Genomic DNA, 20,587 nt, shown 5'->3' with positions numbered 1-20,587 from the left:
AAGATGAGCTTAGAACATCTTGTGATGCCACCAAAGTAAAAAGTGCTCAAGATGGGAGCATGTCGACCAATCTGAATGAGCTCCTAATGGCCAAAGGTGGGATACTTTAAAAAGGGCAACAAAATAAATAATGGAACTGGATTACAACTCATATAATAAAACTAATATCCATGAGTTCACACTGATCTAAGTTAAGTAAAATGGAGGAGAAAGGACAGTGTTTCCTTACAGAAGAATTTCAACTAATAAACGTGGACACAAAGAAAGCAGAAAATCTCCATTAAGCAAACATGACAGTAATACTGTTGCAGACAAGATTCACCACGAGATATTAAAATCGGGAGGTGAAAGGATGAGGAGAAACAGGGTGTTTATTAGCTACAATGAGACAAAAAGGTAGTTTTACCAGGGAAAACCTGGCCAGCAAGGTATCTCGTTGTACCAGTAATAAGACATATTGACCTCATGAACCCCCGATATGATGCACTGAGAACATAATATCACTGCTGTGGTGTTCTTTCCAAAAATGCGTAACTTCATTCTAATTGCCAGAAAACATGAGACAAACCCACACTAAGGGACATTCCACAGAATAACTAAAAAGCGTTCTTCAAAAGTGTCAAGGTCATAAAAGACAAGAAAAAAACTGAGGTACTGTCACAGGTTGGAGGAGACTAGGGAGACATGACAACCATATATAACATGGGATCCTAGATTGGAACCTGGAACAGAAAAAGGACAGTAGTGGGAAAACTAGAAAAATCAAATAAAATCTGCAGTTTAGTTTTTTGCACTAATGTACTATACTAATATTAATTTCCTGGTTTATTAATTATACTATGATTATGTAAGATGTTGACATTTGGGGAAGCTGGCTGAAGGCTATATAAGAACTCTCTGTACTATTTTTATTACTTTTCTTTAAGTCTGCTTTTCTTTAACTTACTTCAAAATAAAACTGTTTTTAAACTTTGTTAACAATATGGTATTCATACTTATCTAAACAATGCATTAAAAATCATTAAGTTATGCTAAAATATTATTTAACTGCTGAAGCTAGAATGTATATCCCTAACCAAGTTAACAATGAAAAATTTCATCAATCTAATACATTACATATCTCCTTACCTGTAATTTTATATCCATAAGCAGCAAGCTGTCCAGCCATATACTCTCCATCTGAATTATTATGAGAACAACCCCACGTTCGTATCCAAATTTTCTGTATGCCTGGAATAGTGCTGTAAAACAATCGTTACCAAAAAAAAAGTCTCATTAAATGATTTTAAAAATAAAAACCATTAGATGATTTCAGGGCACATTAAGCAAAACACAAACTCACTGCAATCCATTCTCAAGCTGTTTGATAAATGCACCAACTTAATCTATAATCTATTGTTAGATCAAAAGTCTAAAATCAAGATAAATAACCACAGAAATATAAATAGTTAAGACCCTCTACATTTAAAAAAAACTTCCTTTTCTCCAATTCGTATTTTGAATTCAGTACTTCTAAAGTAGTACAACTAAGTTCAACTCCAAGAAAGGTACACATAAATAATGATACACAGAGGAAATGGTTCTAGCAGCAATAACGACAAAGAAAATGAAGTTCACGTCTTCAGAAACAGACTCCTATATACCAGTTGCAGTCTTTACCTACTGTATAACTTGCAGATATAAATAACTGAATCAAAATGAAAAACTATCACCCTAAGGCTTTACATTATTAAAAGTACTCCAGACCTAAAAACATAATTCTAAAAATATAATACTTTTAGGAGGAAAAAAAAAGACTTTCAACTTGGACTGCCCTAATAATTTAGTAAACATGAAATACCTAAAGGACATGTCCAGGACAAACTTGATAAATTTCAATCATTAAAATATAAGTAAATTTTAAAATTCATAAGTTTTAAAAACTTAATGTTCCAAACAAAATAATTAAGTACATTAAAAGTTTCAACAATATGCTAAACAAATATATATTTAAAAAACCAAACCCACTGCTGCCAAATCAGTTGTGACTACAGGGTCACTACGAGCTATGAGTCACAAATATATTTAGGCTTACTAAAACTATACAACTGCATAGCCTTTCTGGCTAGGAAACAGTAGAATTTCACTAAACTGAAGATCTACTGTGGCAGTGTAAACAGGGCAATAATTTAGTTGTACCCACTGCCTTGTTTGTAGTAGGTGATCCAATATTTGTTGACTAACAAATATTAAATGCCCATAAAACCACTGCCTCATTAAGAATCACAAATTCCACTAAAAATTTTAACTTGGAAGTAACAGAATTACACAATTCTGTACACTGTTGACTCGATGGCAGTGCGTGGGTAGTAACATCAGAGAGATCACAAGGGTATATCTTTGTGCTAAATACTATCCCTAGGCTCTGTCTTTAAAGAACATTTAATTTGGTATCTTTTTCTTTTTTGGCCAATTACCTTGCCAAATTTAAAACCATTCAAATAAGGAACAAATCTACCTTATTTCCTACCAAAAGTTCAAAGATTTGAAAAGGAGACATTATATATAGCACACAGACCAGTAATGCCAGCTTCTCCTCCGGCATGAAACTGAATACAATTTCAACAAGAAAAGCCTACCTATCACTTGGTGGACTGTCTTCCTCTTGCAAATACTTTTGGGTATTTCGGTTTCGCACCTTTGGAACAACATGCTTTCTGGTGAAATGCCTGTCTTGTGGCTTTGAATCTTCCTGTGTTACAATATCTTCTATGTCTTCTAGTACTGTATCACATGATGCAGAAGGCATTTTCTCTATCATATAAAAAAAGGTACAGATAACACAAGCTTGAGCTCCTCAGAAAACATCACCTGTGAAATAGGTATATTTCTCATCAAAAACCATGGAGGGCATAAGGAAGTAGCACACTTTCCAAGTGCTTAAATAAAAAGGATCAACCCAAAATCTTATACCCAGAGAAAATTTCCTTTGGGACTAAAGGGGAAATCAACACATTCTCAAATGAAGAAAACTAAAAATTTTTCACCAGGAGACTTATCCTAAAACAAAAGCTAAACGAAGTTCTCCAAAAAGAAAGGGGACAGTGTAACGACAAATCTAGAACATCGGGAAGAAGGAACAAACACGGTAAGCTAAGTGTGACTAAGTTAAATACACCTTCCTTCTGCTCTTGAGTTTTCTAAACATCTTTGGTGGTTGAAGCAAAAATAACACTGTTATGGTTCTAAATGTACATATGAGAAGTATTTAAGACAATTATATTACAAATGGTGGAGGACAATGGGACATAAAGGGAGAGAAAGTTTCCATACTTCACTTGGACTGGTAAAACGGTGACACCAGTAAACTGAGATTAAGTATGTATGTGTAAGTAATACCCAGAGCAACCACTGAAGAAGTTGTAAAAGATATACTCCAAAAACACTACAGATAAACCTAAATGGAAGTCTAGAAAATGTTCAAGTAATTCACTAGAAGGCAGGAAAGAGAAAACAAAAACAAGAACAAACAAAATAAAAAATAAAATCGTAGGCTTAAACCCTAATATGTCAAAAAGTACACTAAATGTAAATGGTTTAAATATACTAATTAAATGACAGAGATTGACAGAGTTGGTTAAAAAAGATGTCCTAACCATATGTTCTCTATAAGAAATTCACTTCAAATATAACAAGTTGAAAATAAAAGATTGGAAAAAGACATATCATGTAAATATTAATCAAAGGAAAGCAGGAGTGACTATGTTAATATCACATAAAGTAGATTTCACAGTAAAGAAAATTACCAGAGAGGAACATTATGTAATAACAAAAGGGTTAATCTACTAAGAAGATATGCCCATTGCTATGGAGTCAATTACAATCCTATAAGACAAAGTAGAACTGTCCCTTAGGGTTTCCAAGGAGCAGCTGGAAGATCTGAACTGCTGATCTTTTGGTTAGCAGCTATAGTTCATAACCACTGCACAACCAGGGCTCCACATCAAGTCTAAATTTGTATGCACCCAACCATATAGCTGCAAAATATGTGCAGCAAAAACTGATAGAACTGAAACGAAAAATTACACAAATTCACAATTACAGTTGCAGACTTCAACATCTCCCTAACAACAACTGACAGTACTAATCAGCATGGATATAAAACTTGCTAACACCATCATTCAACAGAATCTAATCAACATTTATAGAACACTCCACCCAACAACAGAATATACATTTTTCTCAAGTGCCCAGAGAACATGTATTGTTATGGACTGAATTGTGTCTCCCAAAAATGTGTGTCAGTTTGGCTAGGTCATGATTCCCAGTATTGTGCGGTTGTCCACCATTCTGTCATCTATTATGATTATCCTATGAGTTGTAAATCCTAACCTCTATGATGTTAATGAGCAGGATTAGAGGCAGTTATAGTAATAAAACAGGACTCAATCTGCAGGATTAGGCTGTATCTTGAGTCAATCTCTTCTGAGATAAAAAACAGGGAATCGAGCAGAAAGGAGAGGGATCTCGTGCTACCATGAATGAAGAACCAGGTGGGAAGCACGTACTTTGGACTCTGGATCCCTGCGCTGACGAACTCCTAGACCAGAGGAAGACTGATGACAAGGACTTTCCCCCACAGCCAACAGAGACTGAAAGCCTTTCCCTGGAGCTGGAGCCCTGAATTTGGACTTCCAGCCTCCTAGACTGTGAGAGAATAAATTTCTATTTGTTAAAGCTATCCATTTGTGGTATTTCTGTTATAGCAGCACTAGATAACTAAGACACATGTCAACACCTAAAAAAAAAAAAATCGACACAGACCATTAAAAAAAAAACTTCAATAAATTTAAAACAACTGAAATCATACATAATGCATTTTCAATCAACAATGGAATCACACTAGAAACCGGTAACAGAAAGAGGAAAATATCCAAAAAGCTGGAGCTAAACAAAACCAAAAACCCATTGCCATCAAGTCAATTCTAACTCCTAGCAACCCTGTAAGACAGGGCAGAATTGCCCCATAGGGTTTCTTTACAGGAGCAGGCTGCCACATCTTTCTCCTGTGAAATGGCTGGTGGGTTCGAACCACCAACCTTTCAGTTAGTAGCAAAGCACTTAACCACTGCACCATCAAGGGTCCTTTTAGCTAAATGACACACTTCTAAATAATCTACAGTTCAAAGATGAAGTTCTCGAGGGAAATAAATACACTGAAGTGAATAAAAACAAAAGTATAACATATCAAAATTTATGGGACAAAGCAATGTTAGGAGAGACATTTATAAGGCTAAATGCATACATTAGAAAAGAGGATAACTCTCAAATAATTCATGCTCCTACTTCAAGAACCTAGAAAAAGAACAGCAAGTAATCCCAAAGCAACCAGAAGCAAAAATTATGAAAATGAGAACAGGAAAACAATAAAGAAAAATCAATGAAACAAAGAGCTGATTTTCTTGAAAGCAGGAAAATAAAAACAGAAAAATTAATGAAACAAAGAGAGATAGTTCTTTGAAAAGCTCAATAAAATAGGCATACTTCCAGTAAGACCAGCAAACAAAAAAAGAGAGTGGACACAGATCATCAATATCACTGAGATGAAGTATCACTACAGGCCCTGCAGACATCAAAAAAAATAAGGAAATACTTTGAACAACTCTATACTCATAAATATGACAAAACTGATCAATTCCTTGAACACAAACTACCATAATTCACCCAATGTGAAACAGAGAATTTGAATAGCTCTGTAACCATTAAGGAAATTCAACCTAAATCTTAAAAATTCCCCTTCCAAAAAAATAAAGAAATCTCCAGGCCCAGATTGTTCCTCTAGAGAATTTTACAAAATGTGTAAAAAATAATACTGTATAAACCAAACCCAAACTCATTGCCTTCAAGTTGATTCCAACTCACAGTAACCATATAGAACAGAGTAGAACTGCCCCATGGGTTTCCAAGGAGTGGCTGGTGGATTCGAACCGTTAACCTTTTTGATTAGCAGTCAAGCTCTTAACCCACTGCACCACCAGGGTTCCAATAGCATATACTGTCATCAAAAAAAAAAAAAAGCATGGAACAAAAACCTCTGGATATGCCAACTGCCACCAACTGCTTTCTTACCTAGTTTGAAATGTGCAGTAACTAATCATATTTTGGCATTTTTTTGCCATCAAAGCATTTCATGAAATTATTCCACTACAATGTTCTTCTCAGAGGCAAAATTAACACGGCGACAGTTTAACTGACATATTTCTTTTTATTCTAGTGGCAATGCCAATTAAACAAATTGTTACAAATAAACAACTTTATTTGTTAAAAAAAAAAAAAAAGAATACCAACTCTACACAATTTCTTCAAGAAAGCAGAAAAGGAGGGAACACTTCCCAAGTCATTTTTATGAAGGGTTTGGGTTTGGTTAGTATCACTCTGATATCAAACAAAAGACAGAACATAAAAAGGAAACTACAGACTAATATCCTTCATGAATATAGACATAAAACTCCTTAACAAAATATTAATAGAATTCAACAACATATAATATGAATTACACACAATGATCAAGTGGAGTTTATTCCAGGGTTAAAGGTTAGCTCAATATTCAAAAATCGATCAATGTAACCCATCACATTCACAGGCTGAAGAAAATTACATGATCATATCAATTGATGCAGAAAAGGTATTTGACAAAATTTAACAGCCATTCATGATAAAAAGCTCTTCAAAAAAAAAATAGGAATAGGGAGAATTTCAACTTGCTAACAAGCCTCTTAAAAAAAGCCTATAGCCAACATTATACTTAATGGTAAAAGACTGAATAATTTCCCCCTAAGATTAGGAACAAGGCAACAATGTCTGCTCTCACTAATTTTATTCAACACAGAGCTGGAAGCTCTAACTAGCACAAAAAGGCAAGAAAAGAAAATGCACACAGACTGGACAGTAATAAAACTGCCCCTGTTTGCAAATGACATCATTACATATGTAGAAAATCCTCAAGGAATCTACCCAAAAACAAAATATCATAGAACTAGTAAGTTCAGCAAGAAGCAATGTCATAGGATTTAAGAGAAACACAAAAATCAATCATATTTCTATATGCTAGTAATTTTAAGTATTTACATATAAGTACACACTGAACAAAGAAATCAGAGAAGATCTAAATAAATGAAGAGGCATACCATGTTCACAGATTGTAAAGACATACTGTTAAGACAGTAAATATGTCAACTCTCTCTCAATCAATATACATGTCTAATGCAATTCCTATAGAAATCCCAGCAATATTTTTTTGAGATCTAGGCAAGATTATTCTAAAATTTATGTGAAAAGCAAAGGAACTAGACTAGGTGAAACAACTTAGTAAATAATAAAGTGGGAAGAATCAGTCAATAAAACTTCAAGACTTATTATATAGCTACGCTACTGTAATCAAGGCTGTAGTTTTGGCAAGGAATGGACACAGAGATCAATGGAACAGAGAACTCAGAAAAGATGCACACAAATATGCACAACTGATTTTTCTGACAAAGGTACAGAAGTAATTCAATAGAGGAAAGACCGTCTTTTCAATCAATGTTGCTATAGCAATTGTACACCCATAGACAAAAAAGTTAACCTCAACCTAATTCTTATACCTCATACAAATATTAATTCAAAATGGATCATAGACTTAAATGTAAAACTATAAAATGTTTAGGAAAAAAAAAAGAGAGAAAATCTTTAAGACCTAGGGCTAGGTGAAGGGTTCTTAGACTTGACACCAAGAACAGGATCCATAAAACCAAAAACTGATGTTTTAGAAATCATCAAAATTAAAAACTGCAAAAGATCCTGCAGAGAGAATGAACAGTCTGTTTCCAGAGTGGGAGAAAATATCTGCAAACTACATATCCAACAAAAGACTACTATCTAGACTATATAAATGACACTCAAAACTCAACATTAAGAAAACAATCAAATCAGAAGATAGACAAAAGACATGAAGAGACATTTCACACAAGAGAATATATAAATGGCAAATACGCACATGAAAAGAGATTCAGTAGTATTAGCCATCAGAGAAAGGCAAATTAAAACTATAGTGAGGTATTGTACACATTAGAATGGCTAAAATAAAAAACAGTGACAACGCCAAATACCAGCAAGGATGTGGAGAAACTGAACCATTCATAGAGTGCTGACAGGAATGTAAAATGGTACTGCAACTCTGCAAAGCAGTTTGGCATTGTCTTAAAAAACTAAGCACGCAACTACCATGCATCCCAGCGATTGCCCAGAGAAAGGAACTTACGTTCACATAAAAACCGGTACACGGATGTTTATAGTAGCTTTTTTCATAATCACCAAAACCTGGAAACAACCCAAATGGCCTTCAACGGGTGAAGGGTTCCATGGTACATCCATACCACGGAATACTTTCAGCAATAAAATGCAATGGGCTATTCATACAAACAACCTGAATGAATCTCCAGTGAATTACACAGAGTGAAAAAATCCAATCCCAAAAGGTTAAATACCTTCGTGTTTATTTAATTTGTATGATTACATTTATAAAGGACAAAAGTATAGAGACAGAGAACAAAATAGTGGTTGCTAGGAGTTAAGAACAGGGTGAGGCAAAAGTGGGTGTGACTATAAAAGGGCAACGTAAGGGACCCTTGTAGTGATGAAAATACTCTTTATCTTCACTGTATCGACGTCAATATCCTGGTTGATATTTGTACTACAGTTCTGCAATAGGTTACCACCAGGGAAAACCAGGTAAAGGGCACACTAGATCTCTCTCCTTAATTCTTACAATCATATGTGAATCTACAATTATGTGAAAATAAAATGCTTAACTTAAAAAAAAAGAAATCCAAAGGGGAAAAAAATAAGTACTTTGGTACAGTTACTCATAGGACTACTATTATACTGTGCCCAGACACCAAACGAGTCCTCTACAGGGTCTTCTCATTAACCATTCACAACCTATAAGCTAGGTAGTATTATCATGCTCATCTTAACAGCTCACCTGAAGGACAAGCAAACAGAAAGAGGTGCAAACTTGCCCAAAGAAGCACTGTAAGGATTCCAAGCCAGATCTGAGTCTAAACCCATATGCTGTGCTGTGCTCTAGTGCCTACTTAACATATGTATATTGAACAGCACTGTTCCTCATCCATGACCGTGGAACCACAATGTTAAAGATCCTGTATTCTCTCTATTGTGCTCAAATCTTTCCAAGGAACATTCCTGTTCCTCATGTACTGGATTCCCACCTGTTATGGACTGAATTATATCCCCCAAAAACGTGTGTCAACTTGGCTACGCCGAGATTCCCACATTTTGTGATCTGATGTGATTATCCTATGTGTTGTAAATCCTAACCTCTGTGATGTTAATGAGGCAGGATTAGAGGCAGTTATGTTAATGAGGCAAGACTCAATCTACAAGATTAGGTTGTATCTTGAGTCAACCTCTTTTGAGATATAAAAGAAAGAAGGGAGCAGAGAGGAAGGGGACTTCATACCACCAAGAAAAAAGTGCTGAGAGTAGAGCGTGTCCCTTGGACCCAGGTCCCTGTGATGAGACGCTCCCTAGGCCAGGGGAAGATTGATGACAAGGGCCTTCCCTCAAAGCTGACAGAGAGAGAAAGCCTTCCCCTGGAGCTGGCGCCCTGAATTCAGACTTCAAGCCCCCTAAACTGTGAGAGAATAAACTGCTCTTTGTTACAGCCATCCAATTGTGGTATTTCTGTTACAGCAGCACTACATAACCAAAACACCATCTTTCCATTAACAGTTAGTGGCTTCCAGCCACGCTTATTTTTATGCTTTTTATTCTGTAATAACTCAATGGCAACTAACAACAACTCTGTAATGCACTCTTCACAAATTATAACAAATGATGTCCAAGGAATAGGACAAACCTGTGTTCAAATCTCAGCTAGCTTTACATTGTAAGAAGAAAAAATTAAAAATAACCCAAATGTTATTTACAGTTAACATGCATACCAAGTGGTCCTGGTGGGACTGTCAATCACACTCCTCTGACACAGGAATAGGGTACATGACCCAAGCCTGGCCACAATGAATGGTTCAGGGTTGGTCATGACAAGCCCTGTCAACAAGAATCATCCCAGGACTTCTACACCAGAGCTAACAGAAGAGAGGGCTTCTCTTTTCACTCAAGTAGCCGCTTTGGGAAGATGTCAATCTGGCACTGTGCCATCTTGTCTGCCACACAGACGCAGCCTATCTAAGGAATGGGGTCTAACAAAAGCTGGGAAGATAAAGAGCCCTACTGACATTATTTCAGAATTGGGTCCAAGCAAAGCCTGAAGCCAGATGCAGCCCAGACCTTCCCAGTCATGTGAGTTGGTAAATTTCCTCTTGTGGCTTACTTTAGCATTAGATTTTCACCTCTTGCAAACAAGAGCCCTGGCCAGTTCAGCAATCTGGGTAAGGTGAAATGAACCAGGTTGGTCTTTCCCAAACAGTTTCTATTAATTTTAAATATTAACTATCAGTAAATAAGAAAAAATATATATATATATATATATCTGTAGTCAAACAAATTTACTTGTATCCACAATCAATACCCACGGAAGCAGCAGTCAAGAAAGCAAACGACACATTGCAATGGGCAGATCTACTGCAAAAGACCTCTTTAAAGCTTTAAAAAGCAAAGATGTCACTTTAAGGATTAAGGTGCACCTGACCCAAGCCATGGTGTTTTCAATCACCACATGCATGCAAAAGCTGAACAATGAGTAAGGAAGATGGAAGAAAATCGATGGCTTTGAATTATGGTGTTGGTGAAGAATACTGAATATACCACGGACTGCCAAAAGAAACCTGGGTTTGCCAAAAGAACAAATCTATCTTGGAAGAAGTACAGCCAGAACACTCCTTAGAAACAACAATGGCGAGTCTTTGTCTCACATACTTTGGTCATGTCATCAAAAGGGATTAGTTCCTGGAGAAAGACACCATGCTTGGGAAAGTAGACGGTCAGCGAAAAGGAGGAAGACCCTCAACGAGATGGACTGATGCGGAGGCTGCAACAACGGGCTGTGACACTTAAGCACTACACCATCAGTTTCCAGCAATGTGCTCAAACATAACAATTGTGAGGATGGCACAGGACCAGCCAGCATTTCGCTCTGTTGTACACAGGGTTGCTATGAGTCAGAACCAACTCGACAGCACCTAACAACAACGTAACAGTCAAATAAATTTAGGCAATTCTGCATACTTAACCCTCCTTTACGGATTCACAGGGCACATTATTAAAGACTCTGTGAAGACCTGCAGTAAAGAAACTTCAAACTCGTATTATCTTAGGAGTTTCCTGAAAATTAACCACAGAACACTTTCTCACATATCTCCTCTTAAAATGCTGATTCCATAAAAAAAAAAAAAAAAAAAGATTCCATACTTTATACTAATATAGGGAATGACTGCTGTTGTTGCTTGCCATCAAGTCAACGCCAACTCTTGGCAACCCCATGTGTGCAGAGAACTGTGCTCCATTGGGTTTTCAAGGCTATGACCTTCCAAAGCAGATCACTAGGCCTGTTCCCAAGGCACCTCTGGGTGGGTTCAAATTGCCATCTTTTCTGCTAGTAATTCAGCACTTAATCTGCACCACCCAGGGACTCCATTACATATCTCCTCTTACTGAGCCTAAAGATGGGACTGGAAATAGGACTGAATAAAATAGAATCTTAAGCCACCTCTCACATTCTGCACAGATGGATGACTTCCTTCTTTTACCTTGAAATGGTTCTTTGCCTAAGTACTCTGGTGTCCAATCTGTTACTACGAATGAGCTGTCCACCTCCCTAGGAACGATCCTTCCACTCTGGCCTATTCAAGCATGGTATCCCAGCACTGTCCCCTCTTCCTGCATTACTTATTTCCTTTCTACACATTCATTCCACTCTAGATATAAACATGCTATTATTTCTTTCATTTAATAAAAAAACCACCACCACCCTCTCGTCTCTTAACCCCACTTCCTCCTCCAATGATCTCCACATTTCTCTCCTCCCCTTTAGGGCAGGGTTCTGCAAGAGCTGTGTCTACTTAAAGCAAAACCCACTGCCGTCGAGTCAATTCCAAATCATAGCGATCCTGTAGTGCACAGCAGAACTGCCCCACAGGGTTTCCAATGCTGCAATCTTTTATAGAAACAGACTGCTGCATCTTTCTCCTGCAAAGCTGCCGGTTAGTCCAAACCGCTGACCTCTGGGTTAGCAGCGGGGAGCTTTAACTACTGCACCACCAAGGTTCCTTGTGTCTATTCAGTCTCCAATTTTCCCCTCTTATTCTCTCATGAGTCAGGATTTCATCCCCGTCGCTCCACCAAAAATGCCTGACGTGGTTCCAATGACATATACAATGATCAATTCTCCGTTATCTCATGTGAGCCCATCTGCAGCATTTGACACAACTGACCATTCACTGGCTTCCACGACACCATGCTCTACTAGTTATCCTACCACAGCTACTTCTCAAGTCTCCTTTGCTGGTGCCTCCTCATCTTTCCAACTTATCAGTGTTGGAATGCCCCCATGGCTGTTACAGGCCCTCTTCCCTGCTCCAGTTACACTCACTCCCCAGGTGGTCTCGTCCAGTCCAGGGCCTTGAAATACCAACTCGAGGCTTATATAACCAGCCCCATCCCTGCCCCTGAACTTCAGGCTCAGATATCCAACTCCCTATTCAAACACTCCTCCCTGAATGTTTAATACTTACTTCTAACTTTAAAAATCCAAAACAGAACTCCTAATCCTTTCCCCACCCTCGCCCCATACAACACCACCACCATCACAGCAGTCCTGCCCAGTTTTCCCTAGCTCAGTTCAAGGCAAACTCAATCTTCGAGCTGCTTAGGCCAAAAATCTTGGAATCACCCCAACCCCTCCTTTTCTTCCTTCCCCCTAAATCCAAACCACCAACAGGATTCTGTTGACTCTACCTTCAGATTATATCCAGAATCTATTTTTACCACATCCACTGTTATGTTCTTGGCCTAAACCAACATCAGCTCTTACCTGGATTACTGCAATAGCTAGTCTCCCTGTTCTATCCTTAATTTCCTAAGAACATTTTCAGCACAGAAACCAGGGATCCCTTTAAAACCTAAGTTCATCTCAAGCTTCTGATCAAAACCTGCCAATGGTATTCCATCCCAGAGTAAAACGCCAAACTTGCAATAAAGATCTGCAAAGACATATACAATCTGCCACTGGTTACCTCCGATCCTACTTGCTACTACTTTGCCCCCATCTCCCAACACCCTCCCTCACAACTGCTCCACCAGGAAACACATGCATCTCAAGGCCTTATGCTTGCCTAAAATGTTCTTACTCAAGATTCCTGAATGACTCCCTCCCTCACACCCTTCAGGACTTTATTCAAATGTCACCAGTAAAGCCTTTCCAAGCGCTCTGTTTAAAATTGCAACCCCAGCACAGACATACACTTCCCATACCTCTTCCCTGCATTTACCACAGTATTTATCACCTGCTTATAAGCTTAAAGTATTTTTTCATTGTCTCTTTCTATATTCTAATACATACTTTGCAAGGGCAAAGATTTTTGTGTTTTGTTCATTGCTTTATCCCAGATACCTAAAACTGCGTGTAGCACTCTGCAGGTTCTCAACAAATTATTTTTCTATAGACTATAACATGATATGGTCCCTGGCTAGTCCCTGACCCACCTCCCACTCTGTTCCAACTGTATTAACCTTTTAAGATAGTCTTTGAATATGCCAAGTAGATTCTGACTCAGGGATCTTCACACTTGCTATCCCCTCTGCCTAGTCTCCCAGATATTTGTATGCTGCTTCCCACTTCTCTACTCAAATGACACCTCCTTAGAGAGGCCTCTCCTAACCACCATCTCTAAAATAACCAGTCACTGCCCAAGACCCCCACTCTCTCACTATCACCTATCCCTGCTTTATGCTCCATTTTTCTTTGTGGTGCTTACATTTGTGACACATATATGTAATTACATGTCTGCCTTTCTCATTACAATCTAAGTTTCTTAAGTACAAAGGCACCATTTCTGGTTCACTGCTATTATCTACAACACCTGTACCAATGCCTAGCACGTGGCAGACACTCAAATATTTAATGACTAAATGAATGAATGAATAAAGGCTTGTTTAAGCTGAATACAGCTAGTCTTCCTATAACACAGGACACAGAAAATTCCTACACTGGGTGGAAGGTTGACATGAATACCTAACCCCTAAGGTCTCTTCCATCACTATTATTCTATAAAATAATTAGGGTAAGGGAGAATGGCTAATACCAGGTAGTGCTTTTGGGAAAGTTACTGAAAGACTATTGAAGAATTATGAGTAACTGAATGACACAGTAAAAACCATGGTTTTGAAAAATCACACAATTGTGAATGAATGCACTTCAGGGAAGCAGAATGGAAGGAGAGAGATGAGTACTCTACTGTAGGGGACATACAGAGTTAGGGAAGCAGGGAACATTGCCAAGCCCTTTAATATACAGAAGTCCAGAGAAGCTAGAAGATTGCTAGGGCTAGAATTAGAACCTAGGTTTCTTCTCAATACCATGCTCTTCCCACTATGCCTCTGCCTAACTGCCAAAACAGAAACAAAGAGTCTGATGTGACACTAGGAAGTGAAAACATCCATTCCAGTAAAAAGAAAAGGGGAAAATGGGCAAAGGAAAAACAGCTGATTTACTTAAGAAATGCAAAGAGCTGACAAGAATTGGAAAGAATGCTCAATCACACTAATAGCAAATGTTTAAATGATAAGTTATTTTTCATCTACCCCGCTGATATTTAAGACTGACAAAAACCTGGCCCCCGAACATCCTTTCAACTCATTATGGAAGTCACTCCTGAGGTTCACCCTTCAGCCAAAGATTAGACAGGCTCATAAAACAAAACAAGACTAAGTGGGTACACCAGCCCAGGGGCAAGAATTAGAAGGCAGGAGGGGACAGGAAAGCTGGTAACGGGGAATCCAAGTTTGAGAAGGGGAGAGTGTTGACATGTCATGGGGTTGGCAACCAATGTCAAAAAACAATGTGTGTATTAATTGTACAGTGAGAAACTAATTTGCTCTATAAGCCTTCATCTAAAGCACAATTAAAAAAAAAAAAAACTGACAAAAACCCACTGTTAGCTAAAAGCAGGAACCCTGGTGGCACAGTGGTTAAGAGCTTGGCTGTTAACCAAAAGGTCAGAGTTCGAATTCACCAGCCGCTTCTTGGAAACCCTAAGGGGTAGTTCTACTCTGAGTCAGAATCAACTCGACAGCAATGGGTTTTTTTAAAGCTTAAAGCATGGTAAAACTGATATACCATTTCTGGAGGACAATTTGGCAATACGTACCAAATTTCAAAACACATACCCTTGACACAGCAATTCCATTTCTAGAATTCCACCCTAGGGAGATAAATGTATACAAATCTAATAGCATTATATAATATATAATGCAGAGGTTTCTAAATCTGGCTGCATATCATAAGCTTTTAAACAATCCCACTCATCACTAATAAAGCTAATAATTTTATTTTCAACAAACTGGTAGAGGGTATTACTAGCCTTCAGAAATTTTTAAATACATGAGTAATAAGGAAATGAAAGTTTGCAAATAAAAGGAAAGCAAGATGATAGTGAAATAGAACAAAAGAATCAAATTGTTTCCCTCCCCCAAAGGTAAAAGAGATTATGTTTGATAAAAGGAATAAAAACAGAGTGAAAGAGGAGATACTGAAAATGATGGAAAGAAAGAAGAGCAGATACACTGTTCTAGAGCAAGGGTCCACTGGTGGGTTACCGGGGGAGCTCGATAACATCAGATACCCATGCCCCGGTCCGAATTAGACTCTCTAAGACTGCAATGGGGGCATGCGAATGGAAAGCCTGCCCAGCTGATTCCAACAACATGCCTGAGAAACAGCCACTATTCTCCTACAGTGGTTCTCAGTCTGGGGTGCTCACTGTGTTCACTTCATGAGCTTTTGGAAAATACCAACTCCTAAGCCCAGGCCAAGTGAATCAATCTCAGGGAATGGAGCTCGGGGATTTTTTTTTTTTTTAACTTTCCAGTAATCCTCACTTGTACAGCCATAGTTGTGAACCAATGTCCTAGATCAGTGAGTCTCAACAAGTGGTTCCCAGATCAGCAACAACAGCATCACCAGGGAACTTGTCAGAAATGAAAATTCTTGGGCCCCACTCCTGAATTCAGGTCTGTTGTTGTTGTCAGGTGCCACCCAGTTGGTTCCAACTCACAGCAACCCCGAGTACAGCAGGAATGAAACACTGCCCTGTCCGGCACCATCCTCACAATTGTTGCTATGAATTCAGATCTACTGAATAAGAAATTCTGAGTAAAGCCCAACAAGCTTTAATAAGCTCTCTAGGTGATTTTTATGCACGCTAAAGTTCAAGAATCACTGTTCTAGAGTTAATCTTTCATAAAAAATGATCTGTTTAAAAAAGCTTGTTAAAAATATAGTACCTGCCCAACTGCTTTTCAGTAAGGGTGCCAAGAGAATTGAATGGAATTAGCCATGGGACTAGACGATGGCTTCTTAATTATGACACCAAAAGTACAAGCAACAAAAGAAAAAAAGAAGTTGAACTTCAGCAAAATTAAAAACTTTTTTCTTCAACGGATACCATCAAGAAAATGAGGGGGGGGGGGACACAAAATAGGAGAAGATATTGGCAAATCAAGAGAGTCAAAAGAAAGGTGGTAGGAGATGAGTTAAAGAAGAGGTGGGGATTTTACAGTTGTATCCTTACCCAAAGGAGCCCTTGTGGTGCAATGGGTAAGCGACGGACTGCTAACTGAAAGATCAGCAGTTCAAACCCACCAGCTGCTCCAAGGGAGAAAAGACCTGGCAATCTGCTCCCATAAAGATTATAGCCTAGAAAACCCTATGAGGCAGTTCTACTCTGCCCTGTAGGGTCGCTGAGTCAAAATCAACTCGACAGCACACAAGAACAATCCTTATCCAAAGAGTAATGAGAAGCCATGGCAGGAATAAAGTAGTCAAATTGTATTTTGAAAAGCTATCTCAGACTGCAGAATGAAAAACAAAGTAGAAGAACACTAGCATAGATGAAAGCTGACCAATTAGAACTCTGCTACTCAAAGCTTGTTCCTCTGGCAGCAACACCTGGAAACTTAACAAATGCAGACTTTCAGGCCCTACCCCAAACTTAATGATTCAGAATCTCCATTTTAACAGGATCTCAAGATGATCCATATAACTATTGAAAAGCTTTGAGTCTGATACTGTGTTCGACTGCATTAGTGAAGATAGCTTGGATTAGGGAGTTAGTGACAGAAAGAAGTCCATGGACTTATTAAGATATTTATCAGATAAATAAAAATACTATTAAATAAGAGACAGAGAGTAATCTTCAAATTGAAATAGAGAGTAAAAGGGAAGTGCCAAGAATGACTTGAGTGTCTACCTAGGCAGACGATGCTGCTATTCTCTGAGGGAGAACACCAGAAAAAGACCAGCTATAAGTTTTTGTTTTTTTTTTTTATAAAGGAGAACTTTAGAAAGTATCGAGTTTAGAACAGAATACCTTTGAGATATTCAAGATACCAGGCAGGCAATCTTAAGAAAGTTTAAAAGAGAAGATTATACTGGAGATGCAAATGTTAGTCATCTACATATAGACAGTAACTAAAGATGTGGGAATGTATTAGGTCACCCAGAGGAAAGAGAAAAACAAAGCGAGTTAGAAGACAAGAGGATACAGGACCAGTCCTTAAGTAATTCCAAATGAAACTGCCAGGTAGAGGAGAATCAGACTATGTTGGAGACCAATATGCAACCGCTAAAAGAGGAGAAAATCAATGGGTCACAGAAGGCAAAGGAAGAGGGCATGCCAAGGAGTGGACATGGTAAGTGCTACTGAACAAAGAATGAAAGGTTTTAATTAAAATGAAAATGTCTCTTGGATTTAGTGACAGGGAGATCATGACGTTTCCATGAAATAATGGCGGCAAAATTACTAAGAAAACAGGGGGCTACCATTCTGCACATTCTAACGTGTAGCACGCCACTCAAACATAAAATGTTTTGAATAAATTAGTACCTTGATTATCTGCAACTGGTCTCAAGTCCTCTTGAAAAATGAGTCTGGAAAATAAAAATTGGTCAGAAAAAGCAAGCACCCAACGAGTTCACAAAGCCACAGTAAAACCAAAAAACCAAACCCATTGCCGTCGAGTCGATTCCGACTCACAGCGATCCTATAGGACAGAGTAGAACTGCCCCATAGAGTTTCCAAGGAGCGCCTGGCGGATTCGAACTGCCAACTTTTTTTAAGGAATCTTAAAAACTACCTAAAAGCAATTAGACCCAACAAAAAGGCTGCTTTATATAGCAGGGTTAATAATGTTCCATACTACTTTCAGATTTGTACTAACTAGGACAGGTGCTTCGACATGTCACGCATTTGTCATGACTGTGATCCAGCGTCTGACCAGAGCGATAAATACCCAGCACTACAACACGTCTCTACATAGTACAAGTAATGCTCGCAACTGTAAGAAAGAATAAAAGTAGGTACCCGAATTACCTTCTACCTCAAAGACACGTGTAGCTCTTACCACCAAGATTCATAAAGAGGTTTCATGAGTAAACGGAACAAAACTGAAAAGCAAGACACCTGCTGCACTGCCCCACTTCAATTAAAATTTTTAAGACACTGACCACTCTGTGAAAGCTAGGTAACTGCGAAAGCCTTATCACATCTCACCAATTCGCTAACGTAGAAAGTGGAAGGGCAAATGAAGTTAGTTCTGACCCCAAACAATAAGGACGAAGGTCCCTTAAACACTCCTTGAAGCCTAACACCATTCAAGGCCGAGGACCCTGTCCTCACTCCTGGAGGCACGGCCTACCCCCCAATTTCCCCACACCAGCCGGAAAATCCCCTTGAAACTGCAAAACAAAACCAGCAAATGGCCCAAGAGGGACTGAAACCGGGAAATTATGGCTCCGCCATAAAAGGAGCTCTGCCCACACTGTGCCCCACACTGGTCCAGCTGCCACCCTTACCCAGCAGTCGGGAAATAACAAACTAGTCCGAAGTAAGAGATTCAACACGCTACACTCCAGAAACCGCACATATTTTACATGGAGCTCGCCATGACACATACGTCCCGCCACGTTTATTTACGCATGCTCGGCGACGGTGGCCGAAGAGGTCAAATTACCTCATTGCTGAAAACGCAAGTTCTGGTTTAACTTCAGTAATGGGTCAGCTTTGGTTCAGTCTTGTGCTTGCTTACACTGGCGAAAATAACAACTACCAAGTCCTCGAGGTTCTTAGAATCACTTAATAGCTAACCTATACCAAGCTCTTAATTTGTTTCAGAGACGAGACTGTGTTAAGCGCTTTGCAAAATGTTATCTCCCGGTTTATTTATTACTATTCCTACTTTATAAGAGTGTATACGGGAGTTTAAGCACCTGCCCAAAATCACCCTACTAGCAGTCGCAGCTTCCTGGGCTGGATCCAATTATGTCTGATTCCTGGATAACCTACTGTTTTCACTACAACCTTTTTGGAAGCAGTCATATTAGAGAAAAAAAAAAAAAAGAGGGGTAGAAAAGGGTAGAGAAAGAATAGTTGATAGATTAAACTTAATATAAATCATTTAACACCAAGCACGTTTTGTTAGAATACTTACATGGCAGTTTAGCAGACACCTACGGAGAAAGAAAACTTGTACGGAGTACACCTGATTCTGACCTGGTTGCTTTACATGTTATCTCAGATTATTATTATTATGTACCCGAGATGCTGTATTTGACCTTCTGTTGACCTTTAAAAAGTAGAGGCAAAGGCTATGAACAGGAAGTCAGAAACCATAAGCTTTATGCCTGACTTTGGGTTTCACCATGACTTTGGGTAATTACTGTATTGTGCAAATACCTTTCCTCCTACAATTCCCTCTAATTAAAACACACTTCTCCCACTCTTTTCTCTGCTTATCCATACCCATAAGATGACCTAAATTGTGACCACTGTCTACTGCAGCCTTTACCTAACTAAATTAGAATTGTATGTTTATGCTGTTATATCCATATCTCTTTCACTAGACCAAAAGTACGTCTGGATTATCTTCTTGGTTGTAATTCCATCGCCTAGCACATAACCTTGCACCTAATACCAAAAAAAAGAAACCCTTTGCGGTGGGGTCATTTTAATTCCAACACATAGCAACCCTACAGGGTAGAATAGAACTGTCCCACAGGGTTTCGAAGGAGCAGCTGGTGGATTCAAATTGCCCGCCTTTTGGTTAGCAGGCAACTGTTAACCACTGCACCACCAGGAGTCCAGCACCTAATATCAAAAAAAAAAAAAAAATCAAACCAACTGCCATCAAGTCGATTCCAACTCAAAGCGACCCTATAGAACTGAGTAGAACTGCCCCATAGGGTTTCCAAGGAGGGCTGAGTGGTTGGACTGCTGACCTTTTGGTTCACAGCTGTAGCTCTTAGCCACTACACCACCAGGGTTTTCCCTCCACCTAATAGCCTCTCAATAAATATGTGAATGAATGAATGAAT

At 38.6% G+C, this 20,587-nt stretch overlaps 1 protein-coding gene across 4 annotated transcripts in view; it reads right to left on the bottom strand.

Moving 5' to 3' along the window:
* Window positions 1-19,405, bottom strand: part of CDKAL1 (CDK5 regulatory subunit associated protein 1 like 1) — a 764,092-nt gene extending 744,687 nt beyond the window's left edge. For 2 of the 4 annotated variants that reach the window (XM_010596186.3, XM_064281335.1), the window contains exons 1-4: window positions 19,070-19,403; window positions 18,102-18,145; window positions 2,619-2,793; window positions 1,129-1,241 (exon numbers count right to left, since the gene is read on the bottom strand). In XM_010596186.3, coding sequence (XP_010594488.1) covers window positions 1,129-1,241; window positions 2,619-2,788 — 283 coding nt within the window. In that variant the 5' untranslated portion in view covers window positions 2,789-2,793; window positions 18,102-18,145; window positions 19,070-19,403. Of the gene's footprint in view, window positions 1-1,128; window positions 1,242-2,618; window positions 2,794-18,101; window positions 18,146-19,069 lie in introns of all 4 variants that reach the window. The other 2 variants (XM_064281344.1, XM_064281331.1) reach the window with 2 other exon arrangements.
* Between the last annotated feature and the right edge of the window lie 1,182 nt (window positions 19,406-20,587).

Source organism: Loxodonta africana, chromosome 1, assembly GCF_030014295.1.
Source record: "Loxodonta africana isolate mLoxAfr1 chromosome 1, mLoxAfr1.hap2, whole genome shotgun sequence".
Lineage (NCBI taxonomy): Eukaryota > Metazoa > Chordata > Mammalia > Proboscidea > Elephantidae > Loxodonta > Loxodonta africana.
Note: the sequence above shows the minus strand (reverse complement) of the source record. Positions and strands in the feature narration are given on the sequence as shown.